Source organism: Natrix helvetica (genome assembly GCF_964273705.1).
Source record: "Natrix helvetica genome assembly, chromosome: 6".
NCBI classification, from domain to species: Eukaryota; Metazoa; Chordata; class Lepidosauria; order Squamata; family Natricidae; genus Natrix; species Natrix helvetica.
Window position 1 is genome coordinate 49,518,251 of NC_138553.1, and position 26,150 is coordinate 49,544,400.

Consider the following 26,150-nt stretch of genomic DNA (forward strand, 5'->3'; position numbering starts at 1 on the left):
ACCACTGCATTGGCTCTCTCTGCTGCACAGTTCATGCTGGGATGAACCTCTAAGCTCAGTTCTTGTGTGGACCCAATGGATCTCAGGACCTCTCTCCAGAAGTTGGCTATGAACTGGACTCCGCGGTCTGAAATAATCCTCTCGGGTACTCCGTGCAGGCGATAAATGTGTTTCACAAACATTTTCGCTAATTCGTTTGCGGATGGCAATCCTGAGCAAGCAATGTAGTGTGCCTGCTTAGAAACCAAATCAATAACTGTCCAGATTACTCTGTTCCCGCTGCTGTCTGGGAGTTCCATGATGAAGTCCATTGCGACCTCTTCCCATCGTCGGTTAGGGCTCTCTGCTGCAGGTGCTGCAGGTTCTGGGCTCTTGGATTCAATCATCCACGGCTGGCCCTTTTCCTCCTCCGAGGCCTCCCCCTTGGTAGGACTCTTTGTCACCTGTAGTTGGGGATCCTCTTCCAGAGGTTGGTGGCCCAGATGACTCTTTTGTGGTGGCATCTGGGGCCCTCTCTTTACCACCGTGGCGATTGTACACACATTTGTTCTTCAGCAATTCCCTCCTCCGAGGCCTCCCCCTTGGTAGTACTCTTCGTCACCTTAAGTTGGGGATCCTCTTCCAGGGGTCGTTTGGGCTTTTCCCCCTCTGAGGCCTCCCCCTTAGTTGGACTCTTTGTCACCTTAAGTTGGGGATCCTCCTCCGGAGATTGTTTGCCCTTTTCCTCTTCCGAGGCCTCCCCCTTGGTAGGACACTTCGTCACCTTAAGTTGGGGATCCTCTTCCCGAGGTTGTTGGCCCAGATTACTCTTCTGTGGTGGCATCTGGGGCCCGCTCTTTACCACCGTGGTGGTTGGTGCGCACTTTGTGGCATTGGGGCTGGAGCCAAGCACTCTGACGCTCTGTGGCCAAGTTGACAACATTGGCGGCATTTTATTCGCCCCCCTGAGGAACGGAACCTGGTTACATCTCTAAACTTCAGAACCTCCTCATCACATTGGACTGCTCTCCACTTTGCAGCTTCCCCCTTGGTAAACCCTTCTTCCCTTGTGGAGATTGCTTCTCTGTAGGAAGGTGGGGTAAGAACCTCTTGGGGCATTGCAGGGGAGACTGTAACAGGTGGGGAGGTCAATCCCTCGGTTGGCCACTGCCCAGTTTTCTGCCTTGGTGCCATCTGCTGAGGGAGGGCAGGTGCCCACTGGCATTCCTCCCATCCATGACCTGGGGTTAAGACCCATCCTGTGGTTGCCTGATTCACAGGTTGCAGCTCTTCCAATGATGGCTGGCTAGGGGGATTTATGTGCCAAGCACCCTCCTGCTGGCTTGGAGGAGATATGGGCCAAGTAGGTGCCATCTGCTGGCTTGGAGCATTTTCCCATGTTGATGGCAAAGGAGTTGCCCAGTAGCATCTTATCCATCCATACTCTGGGAAGAAAGCCCAATCTGGTGGTGCTTCATTCACTGGTTGCAGCCCTATTTGTGGCTGGCAAGTGAAAGATGCTGGCCAAATCCCTTCTTGCTGTCTGGTTGAAATTCCCATTTTGATAGGGAATCTGTCTCCCACTCAGTTGCAGGGTAATAAGCCATTTCATTTATTGCTGTCTGGAAGGAGTCAAAACCTCCACCTCAGGGTTTTTTCCAAGCCTTGCTTCCAAGCTGGGGGGAAGGAGGCGGAGCATGCACTCACGTTTAGTTGTCCGAGATGGTCCGGGAAGCCCAGAGATGACTGCGTGGGGATGGCTTGAATCTCCATTCCTTTCATCTTCTAACCGGGTGTAGAAAAGTCTTTTCCAGCCCCCTCCGTCCTCTTGCGAGATGCAATAAATATTGAAGCAGATTCCTTTGCCTTTGAAGTATACAGAGAAGCGTTTTTCTCAGCTTCTTATCTCCAAAAACTTTATCATAATTCTTCGCTGATATTTTATGCTGTCCCGGTCAGCGTTGGGAATTCAGCACCCCCCATCACCAGCCCCCCCCTGCGAGGGGGGGGGTGCTGGTGCTTTATTTTAAAGGGAGAGTTGGAATAATGTCAGCGTTCTAAATACCATGTGTGAAATTAATCAGAGACCAAGGCAGAATCATCCTTAAAGTTCCAATTTATTCATACAGGCAAGTTAGCACGTCTATGGAATTCCAACTCTAACGTTCTTCCTGGAATTCCACCCAGTTGAAAGTTCATGATCTATCCCCACACCCCATAATCCATCACATGTTCCAATCATCATCTTCCACGCTGGCATCTACACCCCTCTGCTTCCGGTCAGGTGTCGAGGTGCGGACACAAAAGATGACCTTGAGCTTCTATAAAAGAATGACAAAAATACATTCCACAATTCTACTCCTTTCTATTCCCCCCTCCCAACTGCTACACTAATGAAACACATAGGAAATTATAAGAAAGTGTGGCAGGCCAAAGATCCTAAAAGAAACATAACTACAGGCCTGACACAAAGTCAATGTGGAAGCCCGATTCATTTTCCAGATGTATTACTAATTTAATAACTGAAGTAATTCACTTAACAACTATGGCAAGAAAAGTCATAAAATGGGGCAAATCTCATTGAGCAACTGTCTCACTTAGCAGCAGAAATTTTGGGCTCAATTGTGATCCTATGTTCAGGACTATTGTATTCTGCTTTCTGCTGTCAGGTTTTTGTTCGAAGATAATATATTACTGCATCTACCATTCTTTTCTGTTGTGGTGCTTATTTTGGGGACAGTCTCCTCCTAAAATGTGGTTGGCCCTAACTCTGATAGCCTTTAGAAAGGCTTTAAAAATGATCTCTTTTCCCCCATGGACATTATATCAAGATCATAATGGTATATTTGTTGTTTTAATTGTAATTTGGGTTTTCTTCTAGTTTTTTTGCTTACGCCACCTGCAAATGTGATCACGAGAGTTGGGGATTCGTATTATTCTTCCAAATCAGCCAGTCAAACAGTATAGTCTATTTTACCACCATGCTAAATAGTGCTATGTGTTTAGTTTGTATAGTGTTATGTTGAGGGGCAAAAGTTAACAAGTTTTCTTTACTTCTGCTAGTGAAAAATTGTTGAATCAATATGTGAACTGAGATTAAAATCTTAATATTTGAGCTCCTAGGTTTGGACATGCAAGAACCATTCTTTCTGTATCATGCAACTTAAATTATTTGTCAACTCTGAAGCAAACCTGGCTGAAGCCATCTTTTGCTACCTCATAGTTGCCACAAAGGGGATGTGATGGCTCAGTGGCTAAGATGCTGAGCTTGTTGATCAGAAAGGTCGGCAGTTTGAATCCTTGGCGCTGTGTAATGGAGTGAGCTCCCATTACTTGCCCCAGCTTCTGCCAACCTAGCAGTTCGAAAGCATGTAAAAATGCAAGTAGAAAAATAGGGACCACTTTGGTGAGAAGGTAAAAGTGCTCTGTGTGCCTTCAGCATTTAGTCATGCCAGCCACATGACCATGGAATCGTCATCAGACAGCGCTGCCTCTTCAGCTTAGAAACGGAGATGAGCACCGCCTCCTAGAGTTGGGAACGACTAACACGTACGTGCGAGGGAAACCTTTACCGTTACCTTTAGTTGCCACGAACTCTGAAAAGGGGAAGGAAGGGGGAAGTAGATAGATCAGCTAACAGTCAAAACAAAAAGTTTTTCTTGTGGGAGTCAAGGTCATCCCAACAGGTGGCTGCCAGCTACTTTCATTGGACAATGTGACTGATGACATCTGGGGAGGGAAATATTTGCTCTTTTAATTAGAGAAAAAAAACCTAGCATGGTCTACTTTTCAATCCAAGCATCACTCAGATTTAATTGTACATGTTGAAATTGCTTTCTAAATTATGATGTAATTTCCCCCCCCCCTCAGGATTTGCAGATAGAACGTGAAAGAGTTGTCTTCAATATATCTGGTGGTTGTACAGCTCTTGTGGTGGTGTATTTACTGGGGAAACTCTATGTGGCAAATGCAGGTGATAGCAGGTAAGCTAAATTTGTCATTTGGCTGGAAAATTGTAAGTAAAGTTCTTTAATATTTACATTTGTTTGTGTTCAGCTAAAACGTAAAATGTATTTCTGTCCACTTTCATGAATTTCAGTTTTCACAAAAATTAACAAATTCTAAATGAATTCTTTGCCACTTTCTGATGTTAAATCTTTTCTTCTGCCAGTGTTGAAGTTTCTGGGACAATCTCTGAAATTTTTCTTCCCCTTTCTTTTAATGCTCTACCATTTCTTCTTGCTGCATCACAAGTTAAACATGTTTCAGTATCCATCTTTTTTTTTGCGGGTCGAAGCAAATAGGTCAGCAATCCGGAGTGAATGCATCAACCAGAAGTACTGAAATAACTTGTAATTATATTTTATGTGATCAATTTTTTTGCCTTGAAAATAAAACTTTGATTCATTTGGAAAATTTGTATGTTAATGTATCCTTAAAATGGGATCAAATCCTTGTGTGAAGGCCAGGCCAATTCCCCCATCCCCACTTGATCAATACTTGTATACTTTTCTCTCGGTTGTGATTTTAATAAAAATCTTTTTATTCCCCCCCCTTTTTTTTAAAAAAGTACAGATTTTAGCATTGTTTGCACAAATTTGCATTGCTGTTGTGCAATAGCATTTTTATTAGTTCAGCTGTACATTACAACATAAAAACAATACATTAAGCATAATGCATATGAAGTGCACTGGCTGCCAATCTCTAAAACTATTTTGATAATGCAGAATTTACAGCAAAATTCTCAGCCAAAGATTTCTATAGATCAATATATAAAATTTACTTTTGACTCCGTAATCAATTGTTTCTTTTATAAGAGTTTTCTTAGAAGAATATAAGAAAATTGTGTAAGAAAATTCTTTCAGTAATAGCAATGCTAGAGCAATCCAGATAGTAATAGGGAAGAGCAGCAACAGTCAGTAAATCCAAATAAAACAATTTTTTAAAGGAATCCAGCACAGAACTTCACTAGGTGTACATATTATGACTAGTACTAGTCATATTAGAAATGTACGTATTTACTACAGTATCATTTTTAAGCCATTGCTAGAAAATATTAACATTTATATTTAGCTATTTATGCAAACAATTAGTAGATGCATTTCAAGAATGAGTGCATTTAATTGTAGGAGTCAATGGGGAAGAATCATACTTATTTATTTTCTTTTCCTCTGTTCCTTTCCTACTGTTGCTGTTTCCTGATCCATATAATAAATAACTTCTTGTAAACTCTTGTTTGTTCATTGTATCTGTCCCATCTCTGCCTTTATCACATTCAGAATATTTCTTCAAACATGAATATGTTTGTGCCTCACCTATGTGAAATTCCTAATGTCTGGAGCTTTTTGATAAAATGAGCACATACTTCCTGTGGTGTCAAATTCCTAACAACTATCAAAAAGGAGTTGGTAAATGATTTATCTTCATCACTTCTTAGCAGATTGTTGAATCTGTTAAAGAGATATGTAGTTCATTGCTGTGTTTCAAATAATTTCTGGTCGAAAATGTATGTAATAGAATCAGGGCATCCTATGAATACTTTTTCACAGCAGGAAGAGAGTGTTTTTCTATTTCCTTTAGGGCAGGGGTGTCAAACTCGGTGGCGTCATGTGATATACCACAACTCCCCCCCCCTTTGCTAAACTGGGCGTGGCCAGCACATTTAATTTAACAAATGAAATTAAAGAAAGAAAAATAGACATGTATGTCTCTGAATCTAAGAAAAAAGAAAGAATATAGCAAATCTGAAGAAAAGTACACTGGTCTTGTAGAATAGAGTTCAATATATGCTGAGAAATAAAGTGTAGTTTTCATTATGAATGCTATGGCTATTGCTAACAGGTATGTCAGAAGAAGTGTCATCTAGGTTGATATAAATGCATAGGAAAGTACAATAGGAGCCTATAGATTAGTGAATATGTATATAACTGATTAAAGGTGATAATAGAAGAATTAGATATGATGCTTGGTAACATTGCCCAACATTTTGAATACATGTGATCGAAGGAAAAAATTAAAATTCTGTTAGGTACTGTGAATGGGTGGAATTATTGTGGAATAAGATGATAAACTGATTTCAATATGTACAAGTTCTGTCATTCCTTAAACATATGCATGAAATAATTTATTCTTTATGAATAATAGAGTTGGATACAAGATAGGCATCAAATAAATTTCATAATAAAATTTTTATAACAAACAAACAAACACACACACACTGAAGTAGAGAAAAGACGAAGAATGTTCGTTTACCTCCCCTTGGTGAATAGGCACAGTCTTAGTAGATGATAACGCGGGCCCCGCTGCGGCTTGACCCCTCTCAATCTCGGTGGAAGACTCGTTGGACATCTCAGAGGCACGAGCCTCATCCAATGCTGCTTGCAGGTTGAGCTCAGAACGAGCCAGAAAATGGCGACGCAGCCTTGAATTGGTCACCCCGCACATGAATTGCTGAAGTAGAGAGTCATCTAAATTAGGGAATAGAGAATAGAGACTCTCCTGCTCTGGCACACACGCGCATCTCAACCAATGGCGAGCCTTGGAGATGAAGCGACATCTCCGAGTCTAGGACATAACAGCCTCCCTCTCCAATACACTGTGTCAACATTTATTAGGCAAATGAATATTTTGACCATATGATTTTAATGCTTATTTTCCACTTCCAAGCTGTATAAACTTGAATGTTTAGTGGATTTAAGCATATTGGGTGATGTGTATTTGTGTAATGAGGGTGTGGCCTAAGGAGATCAACACCCTATATCAAGGTGTGTATAATTATTAGGCAGCTTCTTTTCCTCAGGCAAAATGGGCCAAAAAAGAAATTTAACTGACTCTGAAAAGTCAAATTGTAAAAAGTTTTTCAGAGGGATGCCGCACTCTTGGAATTGCTAGGATATTGGGGCACGATCACAGAACCATCAAACGTTTTGTTGCAAATAATCAACAGGGTCACAGGAACTTGTTGAGAAAAAAAGATGCACATTAACTGCCAAAAGAGAGTTTAATTGTGAAGAATCAAACGTGAAGCTACCAGAGACCCATAATCCTTCAGTGCTGTCACATTCCAGAACTGCAACCTACCTGCAGTGCCCAAAAGTACAAGGAGTTCAATGCTTAGAGACGTGGCCAAAGTAAGGAAGGCTGAAACTTGAGCACCATTGAACAAGACACACAAGTTGAAATGGCAAGATTGAGCCAAGAAATATTTGAAGACAAATTTTCACAGGTTTTATGGCCTGTTGGGATGAGAGTGACTCTTGATGGACCAGATGGATGGGCCCATGGCTGGATCGGTAATGGACACAGAGCTCCACTTTGACTCAGACACCAGCAAAGTGGAGGTGTGGTTGTGGTATGGGCTGTTATAATTAAAGATGAACTAGTTGGACCTTTTCGGGTTGAAGATGGACTCAAAATCAACTCTTAAACCTACTACTAGTTTTTAGAAGACACTTTCTTCAAATAGTGATGCAGGAAAAAGTCTGTATCTTTCAAGAAGACCATGATTTTTATGCAGGACAATGCTCCATCGCATGCATTGAAGTACTCCACTGCATACCTAGCCAGTAAAGGCCTTAAAGATGAAACAATGACATGCCCCCCTTCTTCACCTGACCTAAACTGTATTAAAAATTTGTGGGCCATTCTTAAACGGGAGATTTACGGTGAAGGAAAACAGTACACACCTCTGAACAGTGTCTGGGAGGCTGTGGTTGTTGCTGCATAAAAAGTTGATTGTGAACAGATGAAGAAACTGAGGTGGCGGCACAACAGGACATGTAATCTTGGAGCTCCAGGATTGCTGTCGATATCTCTGCTGCTGGACGGTCTTTTTGGACCTAAACCGTCCCGTAGAGACAGTGATAGAGAAGGGCACACCCTGCTGATCTCAGGGGCATCACAAAGCCCCTGATTGATCCAGGAGAAGCTCTTTTTTCTGGCTACAAGTGACACAGCCATTGAGGCTGCACAAGGTTGGGACAGCTCCTGAACAGAAAGAAAGCAGGAGAGAGAGAGTTTCGAAATGGTGAGAAAAATATTACTATTAGAGACAAGAATACCCAAGAAGACTTAGAGTAAAATTAAAATTGAAGACAGAAGAGGGTAAGCGGCGGATAAGTATAAGTATAATCTTTATTGTCTTTGTACTTAAATACAACGGAATTGATTTACCTACTGTGGCACCAGGAGCTCAAAGCCGTAGCATCTAAGCGCGCCGCCATCTTGGGGAGGGGGAAGATTAAGCCTGTATTAAAATTAGTGTGTTATCTATCTTTGTTTAACTTCATTTTTTTATGGATGGAATTTTTACAAATGCCTCTTTGGTCTCTTTTTTCCTCCTTCTATTTTTCCTCACTTTTTGTATCTGTGGATAAAGAATCTCTTTCAACACTCGGTTGGATTTTACCTTTTAACATTTTTTTTCTCAAGTCCGGAACAAAGGGAGGAGTAACAGTAGAAGAAAAAGAAGTAACACTGCCACCTAGAGGCTGGAGCTTGGAAACACTACTTTCTTGATCCTGTGAAATACTCGTCCCGAGCTTTAGCCACCTCAGTGACTTCCAGGCGGTTGTTGTGGTTATGTAACTGGCAAATGGACAAGAAGTCCAAGTGGAGCCTGGCGGCTGCCCCATACACTGCACCTAATCTATTGGGTGACTGTTTAGACCCGATTCTTGTAGAGAATAAGGATAAGAAGAAGGTCCTGCCTACCAACTCCAAGGAGACGGACAACCGTCCGGCCTCTTACCGTAGACAGTCCTTCAGAGCCCCTGAACAGGAGTATAATCAACAGAGATACACCCCTTATAGGTCTGATAGGCAGTTCCAGAGGCCCTACTACCAGGACAGTGGAAGGTATCAGGACCAATCCAGGCAGCCTTTTCGTGGGGGGTGAGCGGCCGCCCCTTCCGCAAAGGATTTCGACTCCAACCTGGGGTTTCCTATAGGTGGCTGCCTGGAACTCTTTGCGGATCAGTCGGACCGTGTGACATCAGATGTCTGGGTAAATGCCATGGTCAGAAAACGGACTCTGACTGGAGTTCCTCTCCATGCCCCGACCTTCTTCAGAACCTTTCCACCATCCTGGGACCCAGAATGCCGTCGTCTGATGTCATTAGCCATACAACATCTGTTGGACATCAGGGCGGTAGAACCGGTCCTGGAGATGGAACACAGGTTGGGTAACTACTTCAATCTGTTCGTCGTTCCAAATAACTCAGGGGGCTGGAGGGGAATACTGGACCTCAAGCACCTCAATCGGTACCTGATGTACAGGCGATTCAAAATGTCATCCCTCAGGTCCATTTTACAGGGCAACAGGTGGGGGGACTACCTAGCATCAGTGGACCTGACAGAAGCCTACCTCCACATCCCCATCCTTCTTGCCCATCGCAGATTCCTTCGTTTTTCCCACAACAGGCTCCATTTCCAATAGAGGGCTCTTCCCTTCGGGTTAGCTTCAGCCCCGCGCACATTCAGGAAGGTCCTGGCGGCATTGGTGCTCACTCCGCTCAGTCCTGGTGAGACTACAATGCTACCTAGATGACTTGCTTGTGCAAGCCCAATCTCAGTCCTGGGCCGTTCACGATTTCAAACTCACCATTCGGACCCTACAGGCCTTGGGGTTTTCTGTCTACTTCCCCAAAAGTCATCCCTCACCCTCTACAAAGATCCTTCACCTGGGGGCGGTGATAGACTCCTTGGAAGGCATACAACATTTGACTATCCTCAGAGCACCTTGTCAATCTGCAGGCCCTGGCAAGGCAGGTATGCGCAAGACGGTCTGTTTCCATCCTGACCGTGTCCCGCCTACTGGGCAAAATGATGTCATGCATAGGAATCGTCCCTTGGGCACGGCTTCATTCCCAAACTCTGCAGTGGGCCCTCATCCATTTCAGCGGAAGCGCATGAGCAACTCTCCGCAACTCATTCATCTACCAGCGGATGTGCGTCTTTCCCTGCAATGGTGGCTGTCCCCAGCTCTGCAACGCAGCTTGGAGTTCTGGGAGCCGGATTGGGTGACCATCACTACGGATGTGAGTCTGTTCGATTGGGGAGTGCTTATGGGCTCCAGGATGGCACAGGGCTGTTGGACCTGGTTGGACCTTCACCACAATATAAACTGGCTGGAGCTGAAAGCCGCTCGGCTGGCATTACATCTGTTCAAAGGTTTGATAGAGGGCCGTCACGTCCTTCTGATGACCGACAATGTGGCCACAAAAGCTCACATAAACTGTCAAGGGAGGACTCATTCCAGAGCCCTTGGGCTGGAGGCACTGAAGTTTGGTTCCTGGGCGGAGAGACATCTTGCATCAGTGGTGTCGGAGCACATCTCGGGCTCGGCCAACCACCAGGCCGATTGGTTAAGCTGCGCGACTGTGGACCACGGGGAGTGGCAGATTCTACCCGAACTCTTCCAGAAGATCTGTCAGAGGTTCGGCGACCCATTGGTGGACTTGTTCGTGACCCCGGCAGACAATCAGCTCCAGAGATTCTTCTCTCGATTCCTGACCTGGGCCGCAGAAGGGACAGACGCTCTCTGGACCAAATGGCCTCCGGGCCTATTGTATGCCTTTCCCCTGCTCCATCTGATACCAGGGACCCTGAGGAAGGTAGTGGTAGAAAGGGCAGACATCATTCTGATAGCGTGTCATTGGCCCAGATGGCCTTGGTTTGCGGATCTTGTCCAGCTCCATCTGCCCCCCATGGAGGATTCCTCAGGAGGAGCTCTCCCTGCGCCAGGGGGTCTTGATCCATCCGGAGCCCCAGTGGCTCCACCTGACCACTTGGCGCTTGAGCGGAGCCTCCTGAGGAGCGCCAACTTGTCAGCCCGAGTTATAGCAACCATCGAGGCATCCAGACGCCCCTCTTCCATGCGGATATATAATTCCACGTGGGTGGCGTTTATCAAATGGTGCAGCCTACTTCGGATTTGTCCCACTGAGGCTTCGGTGGCCCAAATTCTGGACTTCCTCCAGAAGGGTCTGGACAGGAGTCTCTCCCATAACACCTTGCAGCGTCAAGTGGCCACCCTGGCCTCGGTGCTCCCAGGGGAGGACCATTCGTCCCTCGCCCACCATTTCCTGATCAAGAGGTTTTTGAGGGAAGCCGCTAATTTACGACCCCCTCCTGTCCATAGGTTTCCAACTTGGGACCTTCCCCTAGTTCTTAGGGCCTTGACGGGGGTTCCCTTTGAACCTTTGTGCACTGTCCACCTTAGGTTCCTATCCCTTTAGGTGGCATTCCTTGTTGCCGTAACTTCGGCCAGGCGCGTTTCCAAGCTGGGGACCTCTGTCAATTCCACTAGGATAGAGTGGTCCTACGGTTGGACCCTACCTTTCTCCCTAAGGTCAATTCGTCTTTCCACCGGGTGCAGGAGTTCATCCTTCTCAATTTCTGCCCGGATCCATCCCATGAGAGATAGCGCCTATGGCACCAGCTGGACGTGCATCGCGCCTTGCACATCTATCTACGGCACGTTTGTCTTCCGTAGGTCTAAGGCCCTATTTGTTTCATTCCAGCCTGGCTCCTTGGGGGCCAGGATTTCCTCTGCCACCATTGGCAGGTAGTTACAACAGGCCATCTCTATGGCCTACGAATCCTTGGGTGGGCCCCCTCCTTCGGGGATCACGGCCCACTCCACTAGGAGTGCCGCTACTACAGCAGCATGGGCCACGAGGGCTTCATTTGAAGACATTTGTCAGGTGACATTCCACCCCAGTTAAAGATAGAAGTTAGTCAGTCGGGGTGAGGTGCGGGGGCTGGTTTTGCCCTTGCTGTGTCTGTTTATTTTTCGGCAGCGCCTTTTGGTCATGCGACTTCAAGGAACTGGGAGCCAACAGGGAAAGGAGGAAGTTAAAAGATTTCCCTCAGTCTTTGGAGCAATCAGGCTATGAGAATATCCCAGGAGTCGCGCCTCCCTCTCGTTTACTGAAAAGAAATGTTCAGGTAAGGACCAACGTTCTTTCACATGGAGTCTGAGGCTACAGTCCTATTGCACTCTGCTACCTAGCTGATCTTTGCCATCTTCTTGTTCCCACTGCTGCTGAGGTTTGCCTATCTTTTGCACGGCAGTTACTGGCCACATAAAGCTTTCTTCTCAAGGTCACACAAGGAAACTGCTGTCTGTTACTTCAGGCTTGCATCTGCGTTCTGAAGGACCAAGTCTAGTGTGCTTCATCAACAATGGCAGCCAGAAATTGGCAAAGGTAAATTGGGGATGGCAGAGAGTAGGGTGGGAGGGGCTGTGGAATGGAGGGGGGCAAAGGGGCAGAGAAGGGAAGAGATAGCAAAGCACTTAGACTTATATACCGCTTCACAGTGCTTTATAACCTCGCTAAGCTTATAGAGTCAGGATATTGCCTCCAGCAATTTGGGACCTTATTTTACTGACTTCGGAGGGATAGAAGGCTGAATCAACCAGCCGGTGAGAATTGAAGTGCCGAACTGCTGGCAATAGGCAGTCAGCAGAAGTAGCCTGTAGTACTGCATTCTACCACTATGCCACCACGAGATAGGCAGTGGACAGTGACGTGCAGTCAGGTGAGGCAAGTGAGGCACAGCCTCACCACTCTCATCATGAAAAAAAAAAGTAAAAGGAAAAAGCTGAGCTAGTTGCTGCCTCACCGTGGGTGACTCTGCTTAACCTCACTGGTGCTCTCCCTCCCCAAGTGTAGTGACTTCCTCCCCAGGCCCCCATTCATTTCTCTCTCTCACACACACAGCTGGATAAAACTATATAAAAATCTAGCCCAGCTTCACTGATTACAAGTTTGAAAAGGCAACGTGGCTCCACCTGCAATCAAACTACACTTGGGGAGGTAGAGCACAAGTGAGCACTGAGGAGACCACAGGAGGAGGCAGGAAGCCAGGCAAAGAGCCATGCTGTAGTACACACACTTCCCCCCAGCCTCTTTCTTTTGGAAGGCTCGGCTCGGCTCCCCTCCGGCTTCTCTGCCTCTCCTCTCACCCCAGCCTGCCAGCAGGAGGTGGTGGGTGGGCTTTATTGTGTTCCAGGCATTTCCCACCCAGACAGCAGGCTGCATTTGCAGTGGTGGAGGTGTTTGGGAAAGGCAGCAGGGGAATGGGGGGTGGTGGCAGAGGAGCTGCTTTCAAGCCACTGGAAAAGATATCCAATCCAACTTTTGTGTGTGGGGGGGTTTGTTTGAGAGTGAGTGAGAGAGGGAAGGGGTAGAAGAGATAGTCCAATCCAACTTCTGTGTGTGTGTGTGTGTGTGTGTGTGTGTGTGTTTGAGAGAGGGGGAGGAAGGGAGAGAGGGAGGAAGGAGGGGAAGGAGAAGAAAAAGAAAGAAGGAGCAAAGGAGAAAAACAAATGCTGTTGCTTTAAATTGGAACTGAGCATGCCTGGCTGTGGAATTCTGGGAGTTGAAGTCCACAAGTCTAAAAATATTTGAAACCCAGCACTGTGTCAGTGCCTCACCAGTCATAAACCTCACCGCACGTCACTGGCAGTGGAGGTGATTGAAGTGCAGCTTGTGGTTATAAATATGCCTGTTTGATCACAAGTTTGATCACGTGCACTCCAACTACTATAACTTAAGAACCATTTGTTCAGTGCTATTGTAACTTCAAGTGGTCACTGAACAAATGGTCATTGTACTGTAGTCATTGCCTAATATAACATAATTTATGATACATATAGATGTATACAGAAGGAGAGAGAATACAGGTGAAACTCAAAAAATTAGAATATCATGCAAAAGTTCATTTATTTCAGTAATGCAACTTAAAAGGTGAAATTAATATATGAAATAGACTCATTACATGCAAAGCAAGGTAGTTCAAGCCGTGATTTGTCATAATTGTGATTATTATGGCTTACAGCTCATGAAAACCCCAAATCCACAATCTCAGAAAATTAGAATATTGTTTAAAGGTGCAATATTCTATGCTCAAAGTGTCCCACTCTAATCAGCTAATTAAGTCATAACACCTGCAAAGGGTTCCTGAGCCTTTAAATGGTCTCTCAGTCTGGTTCAGTAGGAATCACAATCATAGAAAGACTGCTGATCTGACAGTTGTGCAGAAAACCATCATTGACACCTCCATAAGGAGGGAAAGTCTCAAAAGGTAATTGCAAAAGAAGTTGGATGTATCAAAGCACATTAATAGAAAGTTATGTGGAAGGGAAAAGTGGGGAAGAAAAAGGTGCACAAGCAGCAGGGATGACCGCAGCTTGGAGAGGATTGTCAGGAAAAGGCCATTCAAAAGTGTTGGGGACTTTCACAAGGAGTGGACTGAGGCTGGAGTCAGTGCATCAAGAGCCACCACACACAGACGGATCCTGGACATGGGCTTCAAATGTCATATTCCTCTTGTCAAGCTGCTCCTGAACAACAAACGTTAGAAGCGTCTTACCTGGGCTAAAGAAAAACAGACCTGGTCCGTTGCTCAGTGGTCCAGAGTCCTCTTTTCTGATGAGAGCAACTTTTGCATCTCATTTGGAAACCAAGGACCTAGAGTATGGAGGAAGAATGGAGAGGCACACACTGCAAAATGCTTGAAGTCCAGTGTGAAGTTTCCACAGTCTGTGTTGATTTGGGGAGCCATGTCATCTGCTGGTGTTGGTCCACTGTGCTTCATTAAGTCCAGGGTCAACGCAGCCGTCTACCAGGAGATTTTGGAGCACTTCATGCTTCCTTCCACAGACGAGCTTTATGGGGATGCTGACTTCATTTTCCAGCAGGACTTGGCACCTGCCCACACTGCCAAAAGCATCAAAACCTGGTTCAATGACTGTGGGATTACTGTGCTTGATTGTCCAGCAAATTCGCCTGACCGGAACCCCATAGAGAATCTATGGGGCACTGCCAAGAGAAAGATGAGAGAAATGAGACCGAACAATGCAGAAGAGCTGAAGCATCCTGGTCTTCCATAACACCTCAGCAGTGCCACAGGCTGATAGCTTCCATGCCACGCCGCATTGAGGCAATAATTGTTGCAAAAGGGGCCCAAACCAAGTACTGAGTACATATGCATGCTTATACTTTTCAGAGGTCCAATATTGTTCTATGTACAATCCTTGTTTTATTGATTGCATGTAATATTCTAATTTTCTGAAATTGTGGATTTGGGGTTTTCATGAGCTGTAAGCCATAATCATCACAATTATGACAAATCACAGCTTGAACTATCTTGCTTTACGTGTAATGAGTCTTATCTCATATATTAGTTTCACCTTTTAACTTGCATTACTGAAATAAATGAATTTTTGCACGATATTCTAATTTTTCGAGTTTCACCTGTATTGCATGACAGCCTAAGCAATGTTTGTGTCCTTTTTATCCAACTAAATTCTTAAGCAACAAGGCAAGAGTCTGTATATTTCTTTATTAAACACACTAATAGAATAATTTGGGAACCAATTTAGAATTTTCATAAATGTTTGATAGCTAGTTTAGAATGTAATGAATATTATTTATTTCATTGCCTTTTTTATTTAATCTTGCCCTTCCTATATAAATCTAACAAATTAATAATTCATTCAGAAAGTGAAAATCTAAACAAGATAGGAAGCAGTGATAAATATTTCAGATATATGGTTGGAGTTCATTATTTGGTTTCTAGTATTCTTTGTTTTGGACAATATGGGTGGCTGTGTTTCCTTCTGTCTCTCCTTTAAAAGACTGATGGAGAATATTTCAAATTTTTTATTGCAGTGAAATTCTTGGAAGGTATTCAGTCAAAAAATTGGAGGGCTAATTTGTTTAGGCAGGAAAGCCTGCGGTATACCATTTCAGACAAATGGTTATCCAATCTCTTCTTAAAAATTTCCAGTGTTGGAGCATTCACAACTTCTGGAGGCAAGTTGTTCCACTGATTAACTGTTCTAATTGCCAGGAAATTTCTCCTTAGTTCTAGGTTGCTTCTCTTCTTCATTAGTTTCCACCCATTGCTTCTTGTCCTATCCTCAGATGCTTTGGTGAATAGCTTGTCTCCCTCTTCTTTGTGGCAGGCCCTGAGATATTGGAACACTGCTTTCATGTTACCCCTAGTCTTTTAATCAGACATACCCAGTTCCAGCAACCGTTCTTTATATAGCCTCTAGTCCCCTAATCATCTTTGTTGCTCTTCTCTGCACTCTTTTGAAAGTCTCAACATCTTTTTTACATCATGGCAACCAAAACTGGATGCAGTATTCCAAGTGTGGCCTTACCAAGGCATTATAAAATGGAATCAAGACTTCATGTGATATTGATTCTATCCCTAAGCTATGCAGCTTAGAACTGTGACGTCTTTTTTGACAGCTGCAGCATATTGCTGGCTGATATCCACTAGGACTCCAAGATCTCTCTCACAGCTACTATTATATACTGTATCTGTGCATTTTGTTTTGGTTTTTTTTGCCTAAATGTAGATCCTTACTTTTTGACCATTGAATTTTATTTTGTTAGATAGCCCAAAGTTGAAGTCTATCAACATCCTTCTGTAACTTAAGCCTACCTTCTGGAGTGTTGGCTATTGCTGCTAGCTTGGTGTCGTCAGCAAATTTGATGAGTTCCCTATCTATCCCGTCATCCAAATAATTGATGAAAATGTTGGAGAGTACTGGGCCTTAAACAGAGCCTTGGGGTACTCCACAGAATACTTCCCTCCATGTAGATGAAATTTCATTGAGGAGTACATGTTGAGTGTGGTTGGTCAACCAGTTACGAATCCATTTGGTGGTGACGCTGCCTAACCCACATTTTCTATTTTACCTAGTAGGTTATGATCTACTTTATCTTTAAAAAAGATTTCATGTATGAAATATTTTCCCCAATATAGTGCCCATTGGGACAAGGGTTTTGGATCAAACAGCTTAATTTAGGCAAAAGGAAATGAAAATGAGCATCATTCTAAAGTGGATTTTTTTGTTTTTTTATTTCCAGTTGAATAATGATGTCATTTTAGACCATGTTAACAAGATATTTGATCTGAAAGATGCATAAAATTGAATTATTGCTTGAGAAAAAACGTATTTCACAAGGCTGCTTTGTCACTGAGGAGTTTTCAGTCAGTTGACATACTCCCCAGCACACATTATCTTGCCTCATATCACAGCAAGTCTCCAAGATCTAACTGTGTGCTCATAAAATAAGTTAATATCTATAGTCAGCATGACAGACTGAGCAGTGAAACCTCTTAATATCTAGTAATAACATCCAGATGTTTCTTTGAAGGCCTCCTTTATAAGGAAAATTTATACCACAGCTTTTTTTTTTACATCAATATATGGCATAATACTTTGAGTTGCATTTTTCTTTCTGTCGGCCTGCCCCATTCCATAGTCCTCAGAAGCACGGTACTTCAGCTCCCATAATGCTCACCCAGCACAGTTGACACATGGCACTACTGGAAGGTGCTAGATAAACGAATACTTTCCAGATCTTGAAAACAATACCCTTAACTTTAGAATAACAATACTGTAAGACCATCCATTTGTACTGTTTCTTCAAATGCGTGATGAGAAGTGGATATTCTTTTAAAAGACCAAAGGTAGTTTGCTTATGAAATAGCTCATGTAGTAGTGTTCTTAGGTCTGTATTTCAGATGCCCAATATGTTCCTTTTCATTAAATATAGCATTAGGTAAAGTGACTTAAGAATTCATTTATTGAATGGTTAGTGACTGAAAAAGGATTTTCTATGGGTCATCTCAATTTGGCCACCAATAGAGCTATTGTTGGATGTTCTGAATGAGTACAGTATCTGCTGAGACTGTTTAGAACATCAACAGATGACTGAATCACACATGGCAGTGTACTGTAAAGTTGCTTAATGGTCATAAACCTGCATTCAGTATTCACAGGATTCATGATTTCTTCTTGGTCATAGTGAAACATAACAATACACTTCAATTCCAAAAAGAATTGCATGGGTTTTGGCACATATGAAATAAGCAGATAACCAAACATCTCCCTTTCTGCTAGTTAGAAAGAATTTTGTATTCTAAAATCAGACTGAAATTGTTGGAAGAATTTATAAACCAGTAGGATTTTTTACTGCTCTTAGTCTTAGAATTAAGGTGGAATTTGCAAGAAATAGGATTTCACAGGTAAAAAAATTAACACAGAAATAACCTGTTACCCAAGGTAATCTGTTTTGCTGAGTAGCAAGAAAAGATTAAGAATTGTACTGTAATTTATTTTCTGTTTTTATATTTTATTTGTTTCCACAGTAATTTATATGTTTTATGTAGTTTAGCAATTCTTTAAATCAGAATTACTCATTGGTAATGATTTTATTATGTTAGGTTTGCTAACAAGATTACCTAGTCCTTAATTTTTTAAAAAATGGGAGAGCCTTTTGAGCTGTTGTCAACAGTTATAGCAACTTTGTGTTATACTTAAAGGGACAAATCCCTGATGCTGTACATTTGGATAGCATAATATGAGAAGTACACTTATTACAGATGTGGTGAGACAGAAGAAGAGGTCCCAAAGGTGCTTTTTAAAGAAGCAACTGTACTTTTTTGTTTTTCTTTGAAGATGTTTCGCTTCTCATCCAAGAAGTTCTTCAACTCTGAGCTTCTTGGATAAGAAGCAAAACGTCTTCAAAGAAAAACAAGAAGATCCAGTTGCTTTTTGAAAAAAGCACCTATGGCACAACCATGACCTGGATGACTGAGGATCTCCATAGACAAGCAGATGAAGAGGATTCACAGTTGTATGCCTGCCAGCCTTCCTGGTATTTTACTGGCATTATGGCAAAAATAATCTACGAAGAAAATGAAGAGATGGGAGAGGGTGCAAATAACTCTTTTATTAATGTAAAACTATTAGGTTATAGTGAGTTTCTTGCATCCCAGCAAAGATCAAGAGCTACAAGGTTACATAGATCTTATTAAAAATGTTGATCAAAACATTTTGAGTTTGAGCATCAATTTTCTCTGGCAGATGACCCCAAACAACAGTTGCATTACTGCTGATAAGGAAACAAAGGGAATTGTAGGCACCCTTCATGGTGTGAAAACATTAAACACATTTCTAGCACAGATACATAACAACTTTGGTAAGTGACTTATACCAAGGCTGTAATTGTTATTCTAAAAAGCAGATAAGCAAATGCTTCAAATCTTCTGTTTTCACCCCAAAATGTGAACTTTAATCAGTCACTACCAGACACAGATTTGTACACTAATAAAAGTTTATTCTGAATGGTAAGCATGCATGTCTGCAACATGTGTACGTATACACACACACACACACACACACACAAAGCTACATTAATATAAGTAAGCAGAAGCATGATTATATGATTGATTTAACTTGATGTCTTATTCTAACCTATCACACTGGTGATTTAAAAAGGAAATTATATAAGGAAATTAAAACTCACCTGAATATGTATGTTACTACAAAGGTATCAGGCAATGCCTTATTTTACAAGTTGATAATGGAATAGTGTGCATGCTACTGTGCTTCACAGAAATATTGTTAATTGTGCCAAAAGTTACATAAACTAAACCACTATTGAAACTCTGTCCTCTTTTGTCAAATTAATTAGAAGCTCCAGATGCATTTAAAGTTGCAAAGATTCTCTGTTGTATCTTTATGAATTAAAGTGTTCTCTGGCTCAGCAAATGACTAAATTCTTATTCATGGTCAAACTTTGTTATTTCAGAAAGAATTAGTTAATAAATTACTCTACTGATGTTATTTAATTACTGTAGTTAAAAAAATGAAGGCAGTTTTAACTATAACATTACATATTAAGCAGTATGCACTCATTCTTTCTGTTGACAGATACCTTGTTAGATTTTTTTTTCTAACCATGGTTTTTTTTCTGCTAAACATGCATTAATTTCTGGTAAAAAAATTTTTTCCTGAAATGACATGTGCATTTTGAATAAGTAATCTATTTGCATAAGTCATATGGAGTCAGATTGAAGATCCCTCAATCCTCATATGATATCCTAGCCTGCAGAGAGCTGTTCAGCAGTGTGAGTTGTGCTATATGTTTCCTGAGGCATAGGAAAATGTGCTTCTTTTATTTTTTGATTCGATACATGGAACAAATCAATACTTCGGCTTTTTAAAGAAAGCCATCTTTTTTTAGGATCTGCTCTCCACGCTCTTACTATGTGTTTGGATTTTTCAGAGCCATAATAATTAGAAGTGGAGAGGTCATTCCAATGTCTTCAGAATTCACACCAGAAACAGAACGTCAGCGGCTTCAGTATCTGGTAAGAGGCTAAATCCTTATATTAGTAGAAGGTAAGAATGGATTTTTTAAACCAAGGTAAACAACTGCAAATTCTCCAGAGCCCAGAATTGTTGCCATATGATTGCTTTTTAATATATCTGGAGATGGTTAAATACATGAAGACTGTGCATGCTAACTGCTGACGTTCTATGACTTTAGAAACATGTCCAGTTCCTGAACAATGTAACAATCCACACATTCAGTGCAGTGAAGAGCTGTGGCACAACACTACTTTGTGCCATCAAATTGGTGTCCTCTCAGTGATCATATAGATAGATTTTCTGTATGACGATCTGTCCTAACCTGGTCTTTCAGGTCTTCTAACAATACCCCTCATGCCACTGTAACGGAGTCCATCCATCTTACTGTTCTTCTTCCCATTCCTTCCATCTTTCCCAGTATCAGAGCTAGTTCTTTGCCTAATATATCTGAAGTAGTATAATTTTAGCCTAATCATTTTTGGATGTTCATGGTATTCTCAGGACTCTTCTCCAACATGGAAAACTTACAAAGCAATCATCACCACTCACACTCATTGCAGTCAAGATCTATGGCAGAACATACTGCAAAGTATGTATAGAGAATCTGTGACATTAAACACTAAGAAACCATTATAATAAAACATTCATGTACCGTGTCTGCATTACACTAAATACTACTATATAGAATTCTTTATTGGCTAAGTGGGATTGGACACACAAGAAATTTGTCTTTGGTGCAAATTTTTATTTGTCAAATTCAGAGTAGGCAGAGGCTGATATATTATTCCCCCTGTGCCTTTGCAGTTATGATAATATTGATGGCAATTTCTGCCCTTCCTATATCCATTTCTTAAAGCAAGAAGAGCCCTTTCTTTGTCAGGTTGTGAAATCTGCCAAGTGTGGCCTTTATATAAATTTCCTGAAGAAGTAGCTAACACCTTAAACAAATGCTACATACGGATCTGTTTCTCCCTCCCTTCCTCCTTTGTGTCCCTTGCTTTCTCTTGTAATCTCTAGGGTATCATCATTTTAGTGACCTTTCCTCCCACTGAGGCTGATTGGAGCAGGTTTGAGAAACCAGATGGCTTTTCTTTTTTAGAAATGCTTGCACTTTAAAACATAAGTTGTTGGCTATAAAAGCAGGAGTGAAGGACATAGGGAGAGCAGGCTGTTGTTGTTTTAAATGTTTCGGAAGATTAAACTACTTTAAGAGTATGCAGGTTAACAACAACAAATGCACAGCAAATATAATGAATACAATACAATGCAATACAATAGCAGAGTTGGAAGGAACCTTGGAGGTCTTCTAGTCCAACCCCCTGCCAAGGTAGGAAACCCTATACCATTTCAGACAAATGGCTATCCAATATCTTCTTAAAGACTTATAGTGTTGCGGCATTCACAACTTCTGGAGGCAAGCTGTTCCATTGATTAATTGTTCTGTCAGGAAATTTCTCCTCAGTTCTAAGTTGCTTCTCTCCTTGATTAGTTTCCACCCATTGCTTCTTGTTCTACCCTCAGGTGCCTTGGAGAATAGTTTGACTCCCTCTTCTTTGTGGCAAACCCTGAGATATTGGAACACTGCTATTCAACACTGAATATTCATGCCACTGTCATTTAAATAATTTGTGTGCCTTTAAATAAAGAAAGTTCTGTGGCATTTTTAGAATATGATCTTACCTGAAGAAACCATAGTCAGAACATTACCCGTGAGGATCTCTTCCTTTTTTTCTGGCTGGACTTAAAAATGCTTCTATTATTTCCCTAAAACTTATGTATTTAGTTCGTTTACATATGTAGCAAATGTATAATAAAGGTGAAATTGCATTAGCGAGAGTTTCAAAAGCAATGGAAGTTATAATGTACAGTATGTAATGAGAAGAAATGTTATGTTACACAGTACTTAAACTTTTGGGTTTTTGTGTTTTGTTTCCCAGTCTTAATGCTGGTTACCACAAGATGTTGGGATGAGACACATGCAGTCTCTCCCCTCCCCCCCCCCAAACAGCAGTTTTGTTTTTGTTTTAGGGATATTATTTACATGCTATTAAATTTGTAATGAACTGAAAACCATGTCAGATTTCAGCATCAGTAGCTTATATATTTTTACAAAATAGATATTCTACTTTGCTCTTTTGTAAAAGAAACCATTTTGAAGACCAGAAAAATGTAACTGCCTTACCAGATATGTGAGAGTAAAAACAGCAGCATTCAGAAAGCAGAGGAAGATGAAAGCTTTGATACAGCAGCTTATGAACAGCTCTCTCATTAATTTCTTTAAAATATTGTTTTAGGCAGAAATCTCTTGTCTGTTAAGCTTATGAATCTATGTATTTTCCATTAATTAAGCAAATGATTTGTATGCTTTTTAAATTATTCATTCATTTTTATTAAAGAAAGTTGGTATATTTGGGGTTGGCTGATACAGATTGTTTTGGCAAGGAGACTTTTCTGTTTGAGCAGTCAAGTGAGATTGAGTCTAGATATCACTTTTCCTAATAGTTTCATCTTCCAAGAAAAGCTGAGGGTATTGGCAATCTATTAGTCTAGCAGGCTGCCAACAGCTCTTATGTAAATTGAGAAAATACAAATTCGTATTACTAAATTGTGATGCTCTGCCCTAGTTCAGTGTAGGATGAAATGTATAAGCAGCTTCTCCTGATTATAAATGTTAGAAGAAATTGCAGCAATAGTGCAAGCTCAACAATGAAAAGGTGTAACAGGGGTTTTGGGATAGTTTGATGAGGCAAGAGAAAAGTGTGAGTTGTAATTATGGATTTCAGGGATGATTGCTCAATGTCCTCTTTTAATATACAGGCATTTATGCAACCCCATTTGCTGGGAAATGAATTTACACATTTGGAGTTTCCAAGGAGAGTTCAGCGAAAGGAAGTTGGGAAAAGAATGCTTTATCGAGATTTCAGCATGATTGGCTGGTAGGTGCATACCCCTTTTGAAAAAGTGGAAAACATGCTTTAAAAACCTCCCTACAGATGTGGTCATATATATATAACATTTAGAAATATAAGGTATAATATACATTTCAATTACAAAACTAAAGAGACTATATTGGAACCCGGATGTGGAAAACTGGTTGTGTCAAAACATGGAAGAGCGGGTGCAAACAAAAGTTCAATCTTGTAATTTTTTTCCCTGGCGGTGGAGGATGGGGGTGTTGATAGGCGTGGGGGCACTGCAACATCCCTGGGGCCAGTCATAAAGGTGAAGGACCATGGGGGTGCTGCAATGGCTGTAACTTTGGATCATAAGTAGCTTTTGGTAACTTTAAAAAGTCGCTAAGTGACAAGTTAGCAGTTTGTCTACCTCTACCTCTTTATTTTTTTTCTGATTTTTTAAAATTGAGGTGGTGTTTACTTTTCTCTGGAAGTATTATATTTTAATCCAGTTGGTTTTCCTAACACACCTGCTGAATGACACCTGATGGAGCTTTTCCTCTGTGTAATTTAGAAACTCTGCTTTGAAAATATAATTACTGTAGGCCTTCAGCTTTCATAGTTCCACAGAATGTTGTGTCTGGCTCACAAGGAGATAAGGGGAATGGTAGATGAAGGCAAGGCCAATCTTGTCCTTTCCAGTCCTCTGATATAAATAGTTTTATAGAGTCAAGCATTAAAGTCCTATTAGGCTTCATCTTCTCCAAGAGTCATCTAATAAAAGAGACTCCAATGACAGTCTCCATTAGCTTTGCCACAAATACCAAAATAAAATTTAAAGTGGCAGCATCCCTATCCCTGGCCTAGATTTATCTTCAGCCTAAACTGTATACTCTATACTAAGGAACTTTATTAGTTGCTGTTTTGTCTTATTAAGGGATTGGTTTTTCCTGCTAGATTGGAAAGGGTGTCAGTTATAAAGACTACTGAGCAGTTGTCTGTGTTCTGTTTTCACTTGTTGAGCTGTGCTTTGTTTCCAAATCCACATCAGTTCCTACTATGAACTGTGGTTCAGTCACCCAGATAATATATAATCCATGGGTGTGTATTAGACCAATGTTTCTCAGCATCAGCAACTAAGATGCATAGACTTCAACTCCCAGAATTTCCCAGCCAGCACACTCTCTTAGAAGTTTGCAAAAGAGCAGTGACTGTCTCTTAATGGTGTAACTAAACCTTTCCCTTCAGTTATGCATACAATTTTATCCATATACAGCTAGTCCTCAACTTACAACAGTTAATTTAGTGAACATTCAAAGTTACAGTAGCACTAAGTGACCCATGACAGTTTTTCACAGTTATAATCCTCCAACATCCCTATGGTCACATGATCAGAATTCAAACACTTGGCAACTGACTCATATTTATGACAGTCGTAGTGTCCAGGGGTCACATAATCACCTTTTGCAACCTCCTGATAAGCAAAGTCAATGGGATAGCCATTCACTTAACAACCATGTTACTAACTTAACAACTCCACTGATTCACTTAACAACAGTGGCAAGAAAGGTCATCAAATGGGGTAAAACTCACTTAACAAGTATCTTGCTTAGCAACAGAAATTTTGAGCTCAGTTGTGGTTGTAAGTCGAGGACTACCTGTAGTTTCCTTTTTAAAAAGCTATTTAGGTGGATAACTAAACTTTTCTCCTAGCCAAACATGTAACTGAGGAGGATATTTTTTTAACGTAATGTAGCTACAACTTCCACCAACTGGTAAGCAAATAGAGAAATAAACCCCCTAGAAATATTAGGTTATATGGAGCTATTTGGCCTCCAGGTCTTTTTTTATTTCTGACTATGTGTGCAGTGGCATAGAGCTTCATGGCCTTTTTTGGAGCCTGGTTCAGTGAATATAAATGGGTGAATGATAAACATGCATTTTCTGCATTTTGCTCAAGATTTGTGGTCGTGGCTCCAAGAAAAGCAAGGAGAGGGATCTGACCTGCTGTGTATTCTGCACATCTCTTGGCAGTGACAAATGAGCTTGTTTTCTGTAATTGCACATATGGCTGAGGAACAGAAACAGTGGCATTGGGGCAGGATGAGCTGGAGAAAAAAAACACAGGTACTTGTTTGATGAGGAAGAAGTTAATCGTTTAAAATTTTGGGCTCAACTTCATCATCCTGCCAAACTGGTATGAACACATAATACTTTTTCTATGAGTTCATGATGACGTCTACACTCATCCCTGACCCGCAGCTCAAACAACTTCTAGGCCAAATGTCTGTTTGAAGCGCCTTTCACGTGGTTGCTGCTGCTGCTGCTGTCCATGACCATTTCAGCTGGGGATAGAGCCTCACTTGAGCAGAAACCCCTGGTATGGCAGCCTTCTGCCTTCTGACGCCCTTTTCAGTTTTAATGGAGCATCCTTATTGAATACCAATTTAACATTAGAGTTTAGTTTCTTTTGAAAGAGCCTTAGTGCTTTCTTTAAAAAAGAGCATCCTGTTTAGAAATTTGATTTAAACCTGGAGCCATCGATGGTTTCTGTCACCTAGATGTTGCTAGTTGTGTCACCAGCAAGGTTTTACATGGCCATGCTATTTGTTACTTTGAGTAGGTGTGGATGTCCTCTTTTTTTCTACTCCTCCATTTTTTGGATATTTTTTTTTGGTTTCCACGAGTTGCTAGACATGCTATTATTTCTTTGTGGTGTTAGCTGAGGATAAAGCTGTGGAAATTCACTTCCCTTAATTTGTCTCACATTTAAAAAACATAAGGACAGGACACTTGCAGTTCTTGAGACAAAACAGGGATTAGTAACGAGAGGAAGCACAAAATGTATGCTACCATGTCCCAGACTGCAAGAAAACACTACTGTATCTGGCTATGCCTAGATTGGAATTATACAATACTTCCTGTTTGGGTCCTTGCATTACTTCATCATGAAAGATTTTGCTTTTCCTTCCAAATTATTTTAGGGCATGGAATCATTTTTTGGGACAATATTTCGATTTTGACTTTGAAATGCATTGTCAATCTCTACTTATTTGTTTTGGATATCAGTGTAATGCCACAGCTAGGCT

The 26,150-nt window shown here is 41.6% G+C and overlaps 1 protein-coding gene across 2 annotated transcripts in view; it reads left to right on the forward strand.

The window, feature by feature from the left end:
- The window catches only part of PPM1H (protein phosphatase, Mg2+/Mn2+ dependent 1H), a 115,726-nt gene that overhangs the window by 68,112 nt on the left and 21,464 nt on the right, over positions 1–26,150 (forward strand). For both annotated transcript variants that reach the window (XM_081958592.1, XM_081958593.1), the window contains exons 4-6: positions 3,850–3,962; positions 20,082–20,166; positions 22,985–23,103. In XM_081958592.1, coding sequence (XP_081814718.1) covers positions 3,850–3,962; positions 20,082–20,166; positions 22,985–23,103 — 317 coding nt within the window. The remainder of the gene's footprint in view (positions 1–3,849; positions 3,963–20,081; positions 20,167–22,984; positions 23,104–26,150) is intronic.